Source organism: Cavia porcellus, unplaced genomic scaffold (assembly GCF_034190915.1).
Source record: "Cavia porcellus strain 051 isolate PalLab524CR breed Dunkin Hartley unplaced genomic scaffold, mCavPor4.1 scaffold_9, whole genome shotgun sequence".
Taxonomy (NCBI): Eukaryota; Metazoa; Chordata; class Mammalia; order Rodentia; family Caviidae; genus Cavia; species Cavia porcellus.
Window position 1 is genome coordinate 50,432,124 of NW_026947492.1, and position 16,783 is coordinate 50,448,906.

The window sequence follows — 16,783 nt, forward strand, 5'->3', positions numbered from 1 at the left end:
AAACTATTGGGTGGGCTTTTTCCTTGAACTTCATGGCTTTCCTTTAGGTTGTACCACTTTGTTTAGAAGTATGGCACTCCACTTCTAATGTCAGGCAGAAATTAGTCTTACAGATCATTGCTCTGCAGCAGAGAGCTAGTAACCAGTTACTACTTAGAGTTATGACTCCTGTTATGTGAATACCTGATGCAAAATAGTGACAAGGTTGAAGGAATTTTGAATGGCTCAAGAAGAGAGCAAGAAAATTTAACTCTGAACTGTTTCCTATGTTTCAGATCAGGGATTATAGCTTTAGGGAATCACCAATTGTTAGTTGACTATAATTTTCCTTTCTTCTCTTTTCAGGGGGGCAAGAAGACCTTATTCTTTCCTATGAACCTGTCACAAGGCAGGAAAGTAAGTTTCTCAGCATGCCCAGGTTCCTGAGTTCCAGGCCATAGCAGATAACATTGTTGAAGAAGGCAAAGAGTAAAGGACTAAACAAAATAAACTCAGATCAATGTCCCCAGACCATACTCAGCTACTCTGTTTGGCCCTGTCACTGTACACACAGTTGTTGCCTCCTGAGCATGGCAACAACAGCTTCCTGGAGGACAGAACAGCCCTTTAGATGAGCTACCTCAGTGGGAAGAGCACATCCAAATCACCTGAGCCCCAGCGAGAGGACCACTGAATTAACCCTGTAAAGCTAAAACCAGCTCAGTATTGAGGGAGACTTTCCAGCAGACCTAAGATCCAGGTCATCTGCAGGTTGGAGCCGGGCTTCCTTTTATCCAGAGACACATATGCTCAGGGGTACTGACAAGGGGTGTTTCTAAGAAAATTCAAGCATCAATTGGGGCCTTGTACCAAGTGGACTTCAGAGTTCTTTCTACTGTCAGGTACAAAGGAATTGGAGAAACCCCATCAGAGTGTAGAGTATTTTGAGGTGAGAAAAATAAATTATAAAACTATAAGGTGTCATCACTACTAACAATTACTTTTAAACAATGACTAAACAGCTGGTTTGAACTGTTTTCTTCCTCTTAAATGACTAAATTCAGTTGTTTTGACATTGCGTAGGCATAACCTGAGAATAAGCAAAACCCTTCCGAATGGTTGTTCCACAGATGCTGCAATTGCTTTGCCTTATTAGAAAATTCCGGAAAGCAGGCACAGCAACATTCTTAGGGTTAAACACACAATTCCCTATGCGGAGTTATATGGGTTAGTGAGCCAGAGTGAAAACCTTAGCAGTTCTGTTTGGTAATTTCACCTTAAGAACCACCATTGTCATTGTCATTTCCAATTCTTTCTCCTAACCTGCATTTTCCTTTCCCTGTCTGCAGTAAACTATACCCGGCCAGTGATTATCCTGGGTCCCATGAAGGATCGAATCAATGATGATTTGATATCTGAATTTCCTGATAAGTTTGGTTCATGTGTGCCTCGTAAGTAACATTTCTTTTTGAAAAATTATTGTATCTTTTATGAGTCAGTGTGCTTCTGTCTCTCCAGTAGTCTCTCTGGTGGTTCAAACAGAATCAGTTACTCACTATCTGAGCACCTTACTTAATTTCTGTGCCTAAAACTTTTCATTTTGCTCCCATGTATTGTTTTCTATGGGGTAAGTATAATAATGTTCTCTCTAAATTGACAGTTGGCCACTAGAAGGCAGGAAGGATCATTGTAAACCCCTTAGCATCCAAAATGGCATGGATTTATGGTAGGAATCATATGTTCTTATGAATAGGTTAAATCAACATTTATGGCATCTTTTTTCCATAGAATCAGGGCAGTTAGAAACAAAACCATATATTAAAACCATGTTAGGTTGATATAGGACAACTTATCAATGACAAAACAAAATAGCCTTTCTCATGTTTGCATAGTCCCAGATCTTAGGAAGATAAGGACAGAAAGGTTTAAAGTCTGTATTGTAACCCCATAGGTCATTATAGACTTCAGTCTGCTTTACTATTCTAGACAATCATCGGGACTCCTGGGCCCACTAAGTGCAGTGCTGTGAGATGCTGTCTGCTTTACCTCTCCCCCTTCCAATAGCTATCACACCTCTCCGCTCTCCCCATCCACAGAGACCTTCCCTGCAGGTAGACGAGCCCGCAAGGAAATTTCAAGTGATTAAATAATGAGTCTCTCAAATTTGGTCTCTCTCTACATCTTTTAAGCTTTAGGCCCTCAAGTGTCTGTAACATTTCCATATTACCCATTTCACCTGGAATACTAAAGAATATCAGGAATTGTGTGCATGTAATTCATGGACAGGAGAGGATTAAGATGATTGGTTTACAGTGTCTCATAAAATGGTTCCAAGTGAATACTCTGGGGAAAAGTCCTGCCACACCTCACATCCTGAAAATGTATTCAGCTGGGAAGGCTCAAATGAAGGCCTCGGCTGTTTACACCAGCGTCCAGTTTCATCTACTAATTTTGAGAGGAAGAAAATGTGTGTTAAGCATTGTCTTCACTTCCCTTGTATCTTGCACACTCTGGTCTTCCACCTACCTCATTATTTCTCTTATTTTACTATTTTCTGATTATGATTTCAAGTTCTATACATAAAATTTATTATACAGAATTTGAAAAATACTAAGAAGGAAGTTAAATAAGAAAATAAAAAGGAGTCAGAACTCCACACAATATCTGAAAATAACATCGCTGATATAATACTTTGGTAAATTTCCATCCATTCTGTTTTTCTGATGCATGTATCTTTCCATGATCAAACTTTTAACTATTTTAAATGATTATTATAATTAATCATTCTTCACTTATACAGATTTTGGATTTTCTCCATTTTATTGTGAATCATAATAAAATATAATCACGTTATTTAGAAATTAACATAATGAACATCTTTTTAGTTTAAAGAGAATAAAACTAAAGAGAACAGAACAATGAAGCAACACAGCACTTCACAACAAGAGAACTGGATATTAACAGTAGCTACCATAATGTCTCTTTTAAATAGTTGAGCATACCTTCACATACAATAATATCAAACAGAACGAAATAGTATAAAGTCAATCAAGAAAATGAAAGTACTACAGGACATTCAAACCCAAATAACAGAAAATGAACAATGGCTACTATAATATCTCATTTTTCATAAAAAATTTATTTATACCATCACACACATTAAAATCCAATTAGACACATGATAGAACCAGTAGAAATAGGAGAACAAAAGCATGGCATGACCATAATGAACATCTTTAAGGATAAAACATCACCTGAAATTTTGTTTCTTTTATTTGTTTTTTCTTTTTGGTGATACTAGAAATCGAGGGCCGGGCCTTGTACATGCTAGGCCAGCCACTGACCTATGTCTCCAGTCCGTTTATTGTTTTATTTTCAGACAGTGTTTCTCTAGACTCAAATTTGCGACCCTTCTCTCTCAGCTTTCTGAATCACTGGGATTATAAATGTCTGCTGCCGTTCCTAGCTTGAACATTTCAAAAGATAGAGTTTTAGAACATAACTGAGTCAAGGCAGAAAATATTTTAATAAGCTAGATGGGCAGTACTGGGGATAAAACCCAGGGCCTTTATACTGAGCTATATCCCCAACCTTTTTTATAGTTTTTGAGATAGGTTCTCACTAAGTTTCCCAGGCTGATTTTAAACTTGGAATCCTCCTGCCTTAGCTTTCCAAAGTGCTGGTATTACAGCTGTGCACCACCATACTTAGTTTGGAAATATTTTAACTTTTTAAAGTCATATAGCTAACTTGTTTTCCCTTTCTCTTTTTACCAGAACATATAAGAAAAATGATTAAATTTACTGGCTTTCAGTCCTACTTTAACTGTCATTTTTATTATGGATATTTTAAAGCTCTGAATATATAATTATATGCCCATTTTTGTCCTCCTATGTATGGGATACATTTTATTGCTTCTTTCTTGTGTTAGATTCTTACCATGTGTTGGATATCATGGTACAATGCTGTTAAGAGTCTAGATTTTTTTATCTTCCTTCATAGAACAGTTCTGTTATAGCAGGCAGTAATTTACTGACAAATCAGCTAGGATTGGTTTGCTTTGCTTTGTTTTGCTTTGGTTTGGTGTTGTTTGGAAATCAGGTTTTGCCTTGCAGCTCAGGCTGGCCTGAAGCTCTCGGTGATCTAAGTGCTGGTATTGCAGGAGTGTGCCACCACATCCAACTAAAATAGCTTCCAAAAATGTGTGTTTTCTGAGTTCTTAACCAAATGTCCAGTTCTGACTAAACTTCACAGTCTCCTAATACTGTATGAGTTCCAGATTTATCTCTTAAAAATGGCTCCTAAGCATAGGTAGGATGAATGTAAAGTTTCCTTGATGTGTTTCTCTCTTCTCAAAATTACAACTCTGCCACTTTCTGTTGCCTAATACCTGAAAGTAGTTGTTCCATGCATACTGTCCAATGTTACAGCAGTTTATAGTAGGAAGGTGAGGTTGACACCTGTTACTGTTATGTCCATCATACTACATATACCTGTGTACTGTGTTGAGGGTGTGATAGAGAAAATAGATGGAAAGAGGAAAGTTTATGAATATACATGCATCATAACTTTATCATTTCTTGTTTTATAAAGATACTACAAGGCCAAAGCGTGACTATGAAGTGGATGGCAGAGACTATCACTTTGTCATTTCCAGAGAACAAATGGAGAAAGATATTCAAGAGCACAAATTTATAGAAGCCGGCCAGTACAATGACAATTTATATGGAACCAGTGTGCAGTCTGTGAGATTTGTAGCAGAAAGGGTATGTTTGCCAGGGTTCTTACAACTCCCCTGAAGGGGCTTTCTGGGTGGCAAACTATGTATTTTTGTCTTTGGTCATTACTCTTTCCTGATTACAGTTGTAAATTATAATTAATTATTTCTTTTACGATACCTAAGCAGAGAATTATTATAGAATAGTGTCATTCATCTTTATTCTAATCTCACTAAAGTGTTCTGACTTTGAGAAGGGGAAGAAGGAGGAGACCTATAAACCTAAAAATAGGGAATGATCTGAAGGTTCTGGGGATTCACTTTGTCTTTGATTCACTATCTGGAAGCACAGTAAATAAAACAGAATTTATTAAGGAAGTTTTGTTACTCTTAGTTGTTGAGACAGGTTGTGTTATAAGGAGTTACTTTCCCTCTTTGAAAACTTAACACCACCATGGTAGTGGCGGGGGACACAGGTGACTCTGCTGCCAGAAGTTCCAGCTGTGAGAGGTGTTGTCACTGCACTTCCCTTCTTCCTGACAATTCACTGGGGAAAAGGAGGCTGAGGGAGAGCAGTACAGGAAGGAACGTGACTGTGCCGCTAAAATCTTCCTGTAGAAAGATCTTATCTCCAACATAGGGGGCCGTTTCATAGAAGAAACTGTTTATTGGGTTTATTGGATTTGATATTAGCTTTTCCCTCATATGATATACTGATAAAATATTTAAAAATAAATTTTGCTGAGAGGAAAACATAGTTGAAGAAAAGGGTGCAGGACTCACATCTTCCTCTAAAAAGAAGAACCAAAGTAACAGGTAAAAAACTGTACTCTAAGGTAAATGATGGAAGGAGATTATTAAAAATCAGCAAAAGAGAGAATGAAACTGAGATTCAGAGACCCAGAACAGCATAAAAGAGACAAAACACCTTGAAAACTGCAACCTCAGCTCTTCTGAGTTTTGCCTTTGAAAGAGTAAGAATGAAAAAAAGTTACAGCAAACTCAGAGTCGATGCTAGAATCCCAACCATTGGAATATGGCACAATCTTCACAGGACTCCAGTCTACTTAAATAACCTGAAAGCTACACGGTAACCTTCCTTTGGAAGAGGATTTCACATAATTTCCCAGTGAACAACCAGGATGCTATGGCCGGAAACTATCTTGAGAAATGAGCTCTTGTCTGAAATTAGACTGCTCTAGACCAGAAACCTTGCATTCCCATCTCCGGGATCCCACAGATACCCTGCTGTGTTGATTCTGAGAGTGTCTGCTTTGTGAACCCAACAGCCCAGTATGGTAACTGTGACCCAGGTCCAGCAGGTTTCCCAAGTGCAGGTGACAGGTGTTACCCTTGTGAAACCAAGAAAAAGGAGCCTCCCCTCTGCCACCAGAGGCACAGATAGTTCTAGGACTGACAGCAGTTGCCAAAGTTGTTCCAGCTACCCTGCACCTCCATAACACACTCAGGTAACTACTACTGGCAGAGCAGGAAAAGAATAGCACGGTTCTTACAACTGTTCTGGCCATAGGGGTGTGCAAAGCCTTAAGCAACTGCACTAAAACCAACTGTCACCTTGCCCATGGGCATACAAGGTTGGGTGGGTGGCAAGAGAAACTTCCCAGCTTCATCCAAATCCCATTTCTGCTTGCTCTCAGGCAGAAATTAAAGCTTAAAGAATTGGAGGGGGGAAAGCCACCACTGTTACCCCACATCTTGATGTGCACAACGACAGTCCTGCTCCAATGGAGTCACTATCACTGAAGCAGAAGAAAGGAAGACCACCTCTCTTCATGCTATCCACACACACAGTTCCTCTGCTTCCTGCCCCTGCACCTTGTCTGAAAACGTCCTGCTCCTAGACTCCTTGGCCTCACCATCCATTGGTCCAAGGGAAAAGTATTTGTGGTTCCTCACTACTGCTGTTGCCATCAGTGCCAAAGCCTCTTTCTACTAAAAGAACTGGCAGCAATATTACCTGAGGAAATACCTGCCATTCAGTAGAAGCTCCCACACCCACTGCTTTCTTTACCACACCTATGTGGTAAAGAATTAAGTGCCCTACTCAGACATCTGACTCCACCATGGCACACATTGTGTCCAAAGTCAACATCCGCAGCCAAAGTGGCTGTAGGAGACTACGCTGTGGTGTCCAACCAGAAGCAAAGCCAACATGTACAGTAAGTCAATGCTGTACGACAGTCCACAGGAGAAAACAGCTTGCTACCAACGCCACCTGGAAAAAGTGGTAGAGAAACCTGGTCAATCAGATAAACAAATCTCAGTGCTGAAAAATAAAAGCCATGAAAGACCAACATGATGCCTCCTTTTGGACACAGTAACTCTTTAGCAAGAATTGGAAATAGATATAATGCCTAATAATTTAAAAGAATCAGTATTTTAAAATGTGATCTAAGAGAATACAGATAAACAGTTAAGTGAAACAAAGAAAATACAGCATATAAATGAAAAAGGCAGAAAAAAGAGATTTTAAAAAAGAACCAAATAAAAATTTTGGAAATGAAAAACTCGAAAAGTTAAAAAAAAAAAAAATGGTTGAAAGTCTCAATGACTATCTGTCAAATGAAGAAAGAATGTCTGAATTTGAGGACAAGTCTTTTGAAATATCCTGGGTAGAAAAATGAAGAAACTAGACCTGTGGAACTTATTAAATGCACAAATAACTGAAACTTTATAGTACCCAAAAGTGAGGAGGGGGAAAACATGAAGTGCACAGAAAGCCTATTCAACTGAATTACAGTAACAACGCCTATTTTTGGAAAGATAAGGAAGCACATATATATAGGAAGCTTATAGAACCCAAAACAGACATGACCACAAAAAATCTTCATCACAGCACATTTATAGTGAAAGCACAGAAAACATAAGACAGAGAAATTCTAAAATATACAATAGAAAATGCCGTCACATTTGAAAGCAAATTCATTAGCCTTACAACATCTTTCTCAGTAGACCCCGGACAGTACGAGAGGGAGTAGAATAACATATTCCAAGTCCTGAAACAAAATAATTGTCAACAAAGACTGCTACATCCAGTAAGCTGTCCCTTAGAAAAGAAGGAAAAATAAAGTCCTTCCCAGACGATCAAAAAAAGGGTAGCCATTCTGCCTGATTAGTGATATATACACACTCATGTTTATAGTGACACAGTATATAATAGCTAAACCTTGGAAACAGTCCAAATGCTCATCAACCAATCAAGAATGTTTTTATAATGAAATACTACTCTGCCATAAAAAGGATAAACGAGACATTTCTAGCTAAATGGATACATATTTAAGACCACACTCTTAAGTAAAATAAATCAGATACACATGTTTAAATACTGCATTTTCTGATGTGAGAAACAGAAAGTGTATATAAAAACCCAAATATCTAATACATATTGGGAAATGAGAACAAAATGTTCAAATGAGAAGGGAAAGATGGTCTCCCTAGAGGACATAAGGGACATGGAAAAAATAGAAGGAAAAAACAGAAACAAAGTTTTGCAAATAAGCAGGGGAAGAGGGAGTGAAGGAAAGGGAGAGGAATGGGAAAAAAGAAGCAGCAAGATATATTATGCACAGGTACAAATTCACTATGATGAATGTTATCATTATGTACATCTAAAATGTGGCAATAAAACTCAAAAATTCTTAAAAAACAGAAAAGAACTGAGAGAAATAATGACCACCAGACCAACCTGGGAAAAAATGTAACCAAAGAACTCTTACAGTCAGAAGTTTAAGGTCACTAACATTATGCAGTATAGATCACATCTGAAGACAAGACATAGAAAAGAACAATCCAACCATCAAAACACAAAGATGAAGAAAAGAACAAAGATAATTCAAAATAACTAGGAGAAAATCAACAAAATAATACCACGTCTTTATTTACCAGTAAGAACACTGACTATAAGTACATTAAATTCTCAAGTTAAAACATATAGCCTTTAAAAAAAAAAAAAGAAAGAAAACCCATCAATATGGGTTTTCTCAGCATCACCTGTAAGAAACTCACATTCACCAGTGAATACACACAAACTGAAAGTGAACAAATTGGAACTATCTCATGCAAATAGAAACATAAAGCAAGCAAGAATAGCTTTATTTATTCCTGACAAAATACACTTTAAAAAAACTGAAAAGAGACAAATAAGGTCACTATAATAATGACAAAGCGAGCAATTCAACAAGAAGACATGAGGATTGTAAATATGTATTTAACTAATGTTGAAGAACCCAATTTTGTAAAATAAACAGTATTAGACCTAAAGGGAAATATGATTATAATGAGAGATTTCACCACCCACTTTCACCAATGGGTAGACCATCAAGACCCCCTCAAAGTCAACAAAGGAACAAAGTTAAACTACACTATATAAATCAAAAGGATTTCCTATTTACGGAACATTCCATCCAACAGCCACAGTATACACTGTTTTTATCAGCACGTGGAACTTTCTGTAAGTTACATCATATATAAGTCGTAATAAATTCAAAACAATTGAAAGCATAGCTTATTTCTGTTCTGATCACAATAAAACAAAACTATGTCAACAACAAAGTAGATTTTAGAAATTACACAAATACATGGGGAAAAAACATGCTTTTGAGTGGGAAAAGACAGGAGAAAAATTTAAAATATTATCAAAACAAATGGAAATATAACATATCCAAGTTTATGAGCTGTATCAAAAGCAGTACCAAGTGAAACTTATAGCAAAAAGTACCTACATCAAAAACATAGAAAAATTTCAAATGAATAACCTAATTGTATATATCAAAGAAAAACAAGAATAAACCAACCCCAATTAGCAGAGGAAAGAGCATAAAGATCAGAGCAGAAATAAAGAGCATCTCTAGAAATAGAGACTAAAACACACAAAAGACTACACATAATGTGGTTTGTTGAAGATAAAAGAAATAAAGAACAGACCTTTAGCCAAGCTTACCGGGAAAGAAAGGACTTAAATACATAAAATCAGAGATGAGAAAAAGGACATTACAACTGATACCATAGAAATACAAAGAACTGTTGGGGATTATTATGAAAAAATTTGATAAACCCATAGCCAATATCATACTGAAAAGGGAAAATTTGATGACAATTCCTCTGAAATCAGAAATTTTAAAAAGGGGTGTCCACTCTCTATGACCTTTTTGGAGGAAGAACCTGAAGTATTACATTGAGGAATTAATAAGAAAATGAAATAAAAGCATGAAAAATTGGAAGAGAAAAGGTCAAACTGTTTCTCTTGCATCTGATATAATTTTATGTGTAGAAAAACAAAGACTCCACCAAAACACTATACAGGCAAATTTAGCAAAGTAGCAGGATGGAAAATCAACCCATAAGAATCAGTACTTTTATGCTTCTATAAAGAATTTGCTTAGAATGAAATCATGAAAGTAATCCCATTCGCAATAACCACATAAAAAGTAAAATACATAGGCACAAATTTAACTAAGTTAGTTAAGAAAAAAACAGCCTCTCCTATGAAAATTACAAAACACTGATGAAACCGAAAGACTGATAAAATTTATCTTGTGAAAACACTAGTATTACCCAAAGCAGTCTAGGATTCAATACAATTCCCATCGTAATACCAAAGATATTCTTCACAGAGCTAGAAAAATGTGGAACACAAGAGACTGCAGATAGCCAAAGTAATCTTGAGCAAAAACAACAAAGCTAGAGGCATCACAGTACCTAATTTCCAGACATACTAGAGCCATAGTAACTAAAACAGCATGGCATTTGACATAAAAGAGGCACACTTTGACCATTCTTTCAGAGTTAATTCCCTGTTCTTCTTCTCTTTCTACCAGGGTAAACACTGTATACTTGATGTATCAGGAAATGCTATCAAGCGGTTACAAGTTGCCCAGCTCTATCCCATTGCCATCTTCATAAAGCCCAAGTCTCTGGAACCTCTGATGTAAGTAAACGGGAGAGGAGAGCCTCGTCCAGCTCACTCCTTTTTTCCATAGTACACAGCAAATTGTCAACAGGCCTTTGTCACAAATGCTTACAAATAAAATAGGAAGCGCCACTGTTACTTTTTAAACATTCCATTTTTAAAAACTACAAGTATATATGGGCTGCTAGGGATGTAAGTGCTCATTAAAATATCTGCACTGATGTCTCTTGATTCTTATTTTTTGATTGTTTTGTGGGTAGCTCAGTTTGATTTTGTTTTGTTTTGTTATGTGGTTTGGGTCTTTTGGAGTTTTGTTTTGCTGTTTTCATCATTGTTTGGTTTTCTAAGTGATAAAGTGATTTTCTTTGAAATATCTCTTACTTCTAAGAACCATTTCATAGATCCATCTCTTTGTTAAAAAGGTGGATTTTTTAATAAAGGAAGAAGACAACATTTTAATCTTTTTCCACTGGCATTTTATTTTGTGTTGTAATAGAATTCTGATGATTTTAAATTAAAATTTCATGTATATAGTCACTGTTCATGTATATAGTCACATGTATATAGTCACCTTTCTAAGTGATACCATAACAAAACGTCTGTAACATAGACAAGTGATGGCAAACCTTTTATAGCCTGCCGTGAATGTTGTAGGTTCACCACCATGACTTAGAGCTACACCTGTGTATTGTGTGTATTTATGAACAGGAGGAAAATTCATGACTCAGATTTTTTTCTATTTTTCCCTTTCCCAAAGAGCTTCCAAGATATCTTTTTTAAAAGTCAGTAAACACATTGTATGGATATTCACGATCTGACTGTAAAGTCACAAAGCAACTCCTATAGAAAGTGAAACTATGATAGATCATGATAGCAGAACAACAAAGACCCAAGCAGAGAAAGCAGTTTGAAATTGGTCGGGCTAGGTTTAGCTCTTAGGTTGGCACATGATCTGCTGCCATAACTTCTGGCAAATTGTTTGACCTCCCTAAGATTTAGTTCCTAATCTCTATATCAGTCATTAATAAATACCATACAGAGCTAGCATAATGGTTAACAAAGTCATGAAAGAGAAGTTCTTTGTATGATCTTCAGTATAGAATACTCCATAAATAGTAGTTACTCCATAAATAGTTATTACTATAAAAGACAGTTATCCTATTGTTAGGGGCTTGATGTCATTTTATCATTATAAAATACAAAGTAGCACTTTTTCTGCAAAAGTACCAGAGATAATACCGGTATGTCTATTACAACATTGCTCAAACACTGCTTCCATATGGGTCTCACCAGGGTACTGACAGGGTTCACAAGTGAACCCAAGAGGATATACTGGAAAACCACGTTTGTAGAAGAACCAAAGAAGGAGAAATTAATCTCAAGAGTAAAAGCAGTTATTTACCCAACATATCAGCTACCTGTTCTGTTCTAGTATGTTCTGAGGCTAAAAGAGCAAAACTAATTGTACTAGTAGTAGAAATGGCAGACTGAAAGACTTGTTAAATATGTGCTTATTCTCTGGGGACATTGCCAGTGATATATTTTAAAAGAAAAATATATTCTCATAAATAAAAGACAGCTACAGGTTTTTTACTAGGATGAAGAAATTAAAATTGGGAAGTTAATGGTTATTATGTTTAAATTTAGGTATTAAATTATACTAAATTTAGATATTAAATTATACTGAATAAATTTCCCATGATTGATGTGAGAAAACGTGTATTGATAAAATAATAATTTTACATATTATTAGTTCCAATAGAAGGTATTAAAATTTCACCATATAAGGGAATCTGTGTTAGGCATTGCACAAAGCGAGTTAAGAAACCACACATTTCATTTTGTCAAGTGACTTATAGTCTATAAAGAGCTTAGCAAGACCTTGTTTCAAAATGCAGTTTAAAAGGATATGGGGACAGGATGTAGCCCAGTCACAGAACACTTGCCTAACATGTGGGAGGTGCTGGATTCAATCTTCAATAATTCCCCCCAAAACAATATCCTGTTTTTGTCCTTGATTGTATGCTTCTCTGAAGAGTCAGCTATATGGCATTAATAAGCTGCATGATACAAGTATTAGATGTAATGCTAATTTCATAAGAGTAGAAAAATACCCCTCACCTGTTAGGGACAGCATCTTCAAGTCCTATTTCAGAAAAATGAGGCTTTACGTTGTAAACACACAATGGGATAAATGGTTTCCTAAGGAAGAGGGGCCTCAAGAAGCCGTAACAGTGGCACATTTGGTCCAGTAGGATGTTGGGAGTCAGTCCCATCTGGTGCTCAGGAGAGGGCCTGCTTCCTTCCACAACTATTAAATGACTTAGTTTTGCCTCCAGACACTGACACAGCTACTTATTACCAAGGAAAAATGAAGCATGTTGAAGGCTGTGTTCCACAATGAGGACAGTGAATCTGACATAATTCACTGCAGCCATATCCACGGGTCTCAAAGGCAGCAATGATTACAGTCAGACCAGCGCGATCTGATTACTAATGCTGCGTGTTTACGGTTCACTCTGTTCTCAGGCTTTTTCTTCAGGAGCAAAGTTGCCACAAATTGCTCATTCCCCAGGAAGAAGCGAATGCTAGGTCAGCTGGAACAAAAGCGTGGCAGCTGTCACATTTAGACATTGATACATCATCACACACATTTCTCAAGTGCAGTGTCCACATCAAACCACAGAGCATATTAGCACATACATAACTGATTCTTCAAAGAAGCGTAAAATCAAGGGCATGTACAACAGAGATACGGGGGAGGTTTTTGTTTCTTTGTTTTTGTTTTTGTACTGGACATTGAACTCAGGACCTCAGGCATACTAGCTAGGCAAACGCTTGACCATTGAGCTACATACCCAAGACCCCTTCCCCCTTTATTTGACTTGGAAACAAGGTCTTGCTAAACTGCTATACTGGCCTCCAACTTGCAGTACTCCTGCCTCAGCCTTGATTAACTGGGATTATAGTACATATCACAAACTTTCACTGGAAAGTGAGTTGACTGATGCTAAGTATTCTCACTTCAGTCTCTGGCTTTCTAAGAGGCATACAAGGCAGTCATGCTTTTAGAAAGTCTACATGCACTAATGATGCGTTATGATGGGCCAACCAAAATGTTTGCATTTAGCTGGACTTTCTTTAACATGTAGTGGTCATGGGAGGGTAAAGCTATAATTGGTTGAGAATCAGTAAATTGGGTCTTAGAATTAAAGAATATTCTATTTCTCTACCTTAGTATGTCCTTGAGACTAGGGTAGGTTTAACTAATCTTATAATGATCAACATTTATGCACAGTTGATAAAGCAATTGTTGAGAAAAAAAGATAGTCCTAGGCATAATTCCTTTCAGTCCATTCTCCTATCATAAAACAGGAATTAGAGTTTATTTGTCCTTTTAATTGATACATAGTAATTATGGATATGCACGGGGGTATCAAATGAAATTTTGACACACAAATACAGTGTTATTGATCAGATCAGACTAACTGGTATATCTATCACTTTATATGTATATTATTTCTCTACATTAGAAACAATCAAAATTTTCCATCTACACTGTTTTGTAATATTCAATTAATTGTTGCTATACATAGTTCTCCTACTGTGCTTTAGAACATTAGAAGTAGTTCTTCTAACTGCACCCGTGTGCCTATTAAAGTAGAAAAGATTTTATTTCAAGGTTCTTTATCCTGGCTCACCACTTAACTATGTTACTTCATTGTAGTCTACTTGAAAATGTTTTGGTTCTGCACATTCATTCCATTCTATACCCATTTCAATTCAGTCCTCCTTCAGGTCTTTCACCTTTCATTTGGTTATAAAAACAGTAGTAGCCCTTTTACTTGCAAAAATTAAATGGTAAGCCAGGTGTGGTGGCACACGTCTGTAATACCAGCACTTGAGAGGCTGGGGCAGGAGGATCGTTGCAAGTTTGAGACCAGCCTGGGCTACAAAGTGAGCTCAAGGCCAGCCTTGGGCTGTGGGACCCTGTCTCAAAAAGACAAAAAAAATGTTAAATGGCAAGAGCTGCAGAACACCTCCATGACCTGAGAGATACTAATGGGTCTGCCCTATTTTCTGTAATGCTTTGCAAAATGTACCTAAAGAGTAAACTGTACCCCTTGGGGAACAGGAAGAAAGCAAGAAATCAGAGGTATTTGCAAGATCAGGACTTGAGAGTAGTTAAGTCTAGTCTCTCAGATGTAATGAGGCCTAGTGAACCAAGATATACTTACCTTTCCTTCCATCCCTCCTCCTGCCTCTGACCATCCCAGGAACATTTCCTTCGATTCTACATCTCACATTTAAGAGAGGATAAAATATGCTAGAAGAAAACCCAGGTTACGCACAAGAGTTTGGATTTAGAAAGCATATCCCACAAGATAACACATAAGGAAAAAGGGCCATTTATACTGAAAAAGTGGAAGCCTCAAGGGACAGATGAGCAAAACCCTAGGGCCTGTCTGGAGAAAGCTTAGCCCTACTCCAGGGTACTGCAGGGAACAGAACAGGGACAAAACTGGAACAGCAAACTCTAATGAGATGATTCTGCTTCTCTCTAATGTAGAGCCCTTGAGAAAGTGAGTTTCCTGGCAGGGAGCCTGGTAACTGGGGCTGGTCCACCAAGGAGGAGTCCTGAATAAAGATTAGGAAGCCACTGCTGAGATTAAACTATGCCTCCTGTGCATTCTGTTTTGCTTTGGATTTTTCATTTTTAAAGACTTGGTATGTTCCCTTTGTGTTCTAAAACCAAAACTCTCATTTTCCCAGGGAGATGAACAAGCGTCTAACAGAGGAACAAGCCAAGAAAACTTATGATCGAGCAATTAAACTAGAGCAAGAATTTGGAGAATATTTTACAGGTAAGCTACCCTTCCCCTGGTACTATGAGAGAGGAGATAAACCGTCTGACGTTTGGTATAGACAGCATTCCAGGTCCAGTAAAATCTCCCTGTTGAGAGTCCCTAGTATTTATTTGATGCATTTTCTCTCTGCCACACCCATTTAATTCAGAGCTCTGGTTCTCTGTCCTCGGAGTTCAGATACAGTCAGTTTCCAGGGTCCTCTACCCTACCACAGCCAGGAGTGGTATATACCCCTGAATTATCTCCTGCTATGAAGGACTTTTAAGAATTCTTCTTTGTTAAATTATCTCCCTGAATGGCATCAGAAAATTTGAAAAGAAGTTGTTAGGGCTCAAAACAGCAGTGTGCAGAGCAGGTACTTTTGAGCAGCAATCTCAGGACCTTTGTCATCAGGACAATTTCAGTCTGTCTTCCCATCAGTAGTGCTCAAATCACATGCACCCTCTCTGTGTTTTAGTTAATTCTGTGACAAGTCTCAATACAAAACTTCTTATTTCCTTTCTTAATGTATCTTAGGAAATATGAAAGTTGGGAATAAAAGAATAATTTCTCTTTGTTGGATATCTTGATCTGTCTATTTCTAAATGCTTTCATGGTATACTAATTAAACCTAGAAATTGATCAAACTTTGTGGAATTTGCCTTATAATTTATTTCCACCAATTTAAAAACAAGAACTTTTCTCCTGAATTACCTACTATCAAATTAGGTATTTTAATTTTATCTTTCTCAGAATATGGAAAATGTCAATGGTATAGCAGTTTGTAAATAGTTTTAATTGGATAAAACTAGAGATTCTAATGATAACTAAAATGTGAGTTATGTTTCATCTTAAAAGAACACCCAGATAGGAAAATCAAAACCAACTGCATTCTGACTAGTGATTTATATTCATTAATAAATTATTATAATTGTTATAATGTGAGGACTGTTTTTGAAGACATAAATGATGTTTCAAGAGCAATTTATTTTTAAGTTTTAGAGTTAATGAATAGTTCTGATATATTTTGGAGATCTATGTACTACATAGCTTTTGTTCAGAGGAGATAATGAAATATACTAAAATCAATTTCAAATGCCTTGCTGTATTATGTAATGCATAATTTAGAAGTTTGTGTTTCCTCTAATATATTTCTTAAAATTAGTCATCATCAAATATTCTCAGTATAAATAGCCATATATGATAAAATTTCAGTAAGTAGGATGACTTCTTCTTAAAGGTTTTGGGGATTAGAGGGATTAACTAAGGTTTCCTCCAAAATCCTTTCCTCTGTCAAAAATATCTGAACTT

At 36.9% G+C, this 16,783-nt stretch overlaps 1 protein-coding gene across 28 annotated transcripts in view; it reads left to right on the forward strand.

The window, feature by feature from the left end:
• Positions 1-16,783, forward strand: part of Dlg2 (discs large MAGUK scaffold protein 2) — a 1,893,126-nt gene that overhangs the window by 1,871,228 nt on the left and 5,115 nt on the right. For all 28 annotated transcript variants that reach the window (XM_063256338.1, XM_063256340.1, XM_063256341.1 and 25 more), the window contains 5 exons: positions 346-396; positions 1,329-1,430; positions 4,573-4,745; positions 10,534-10,643; positions 15,399-15,490. In XM_063256338.1, coding sequence (XP_063112408.1) covers positions 346-396; positions 1,329-1,430; positions 4,573-4,745; positions 10,534-10,643; positions 15,399-15,490 — 528 coding nt within the window. The remainder of the gene's footprint in view (positions 1-345; positions 397-1,328; positions 1,431-4,572; positions 4,746-10,533; positions 10,644-15,398; positions 15,491-16,783) is intronic.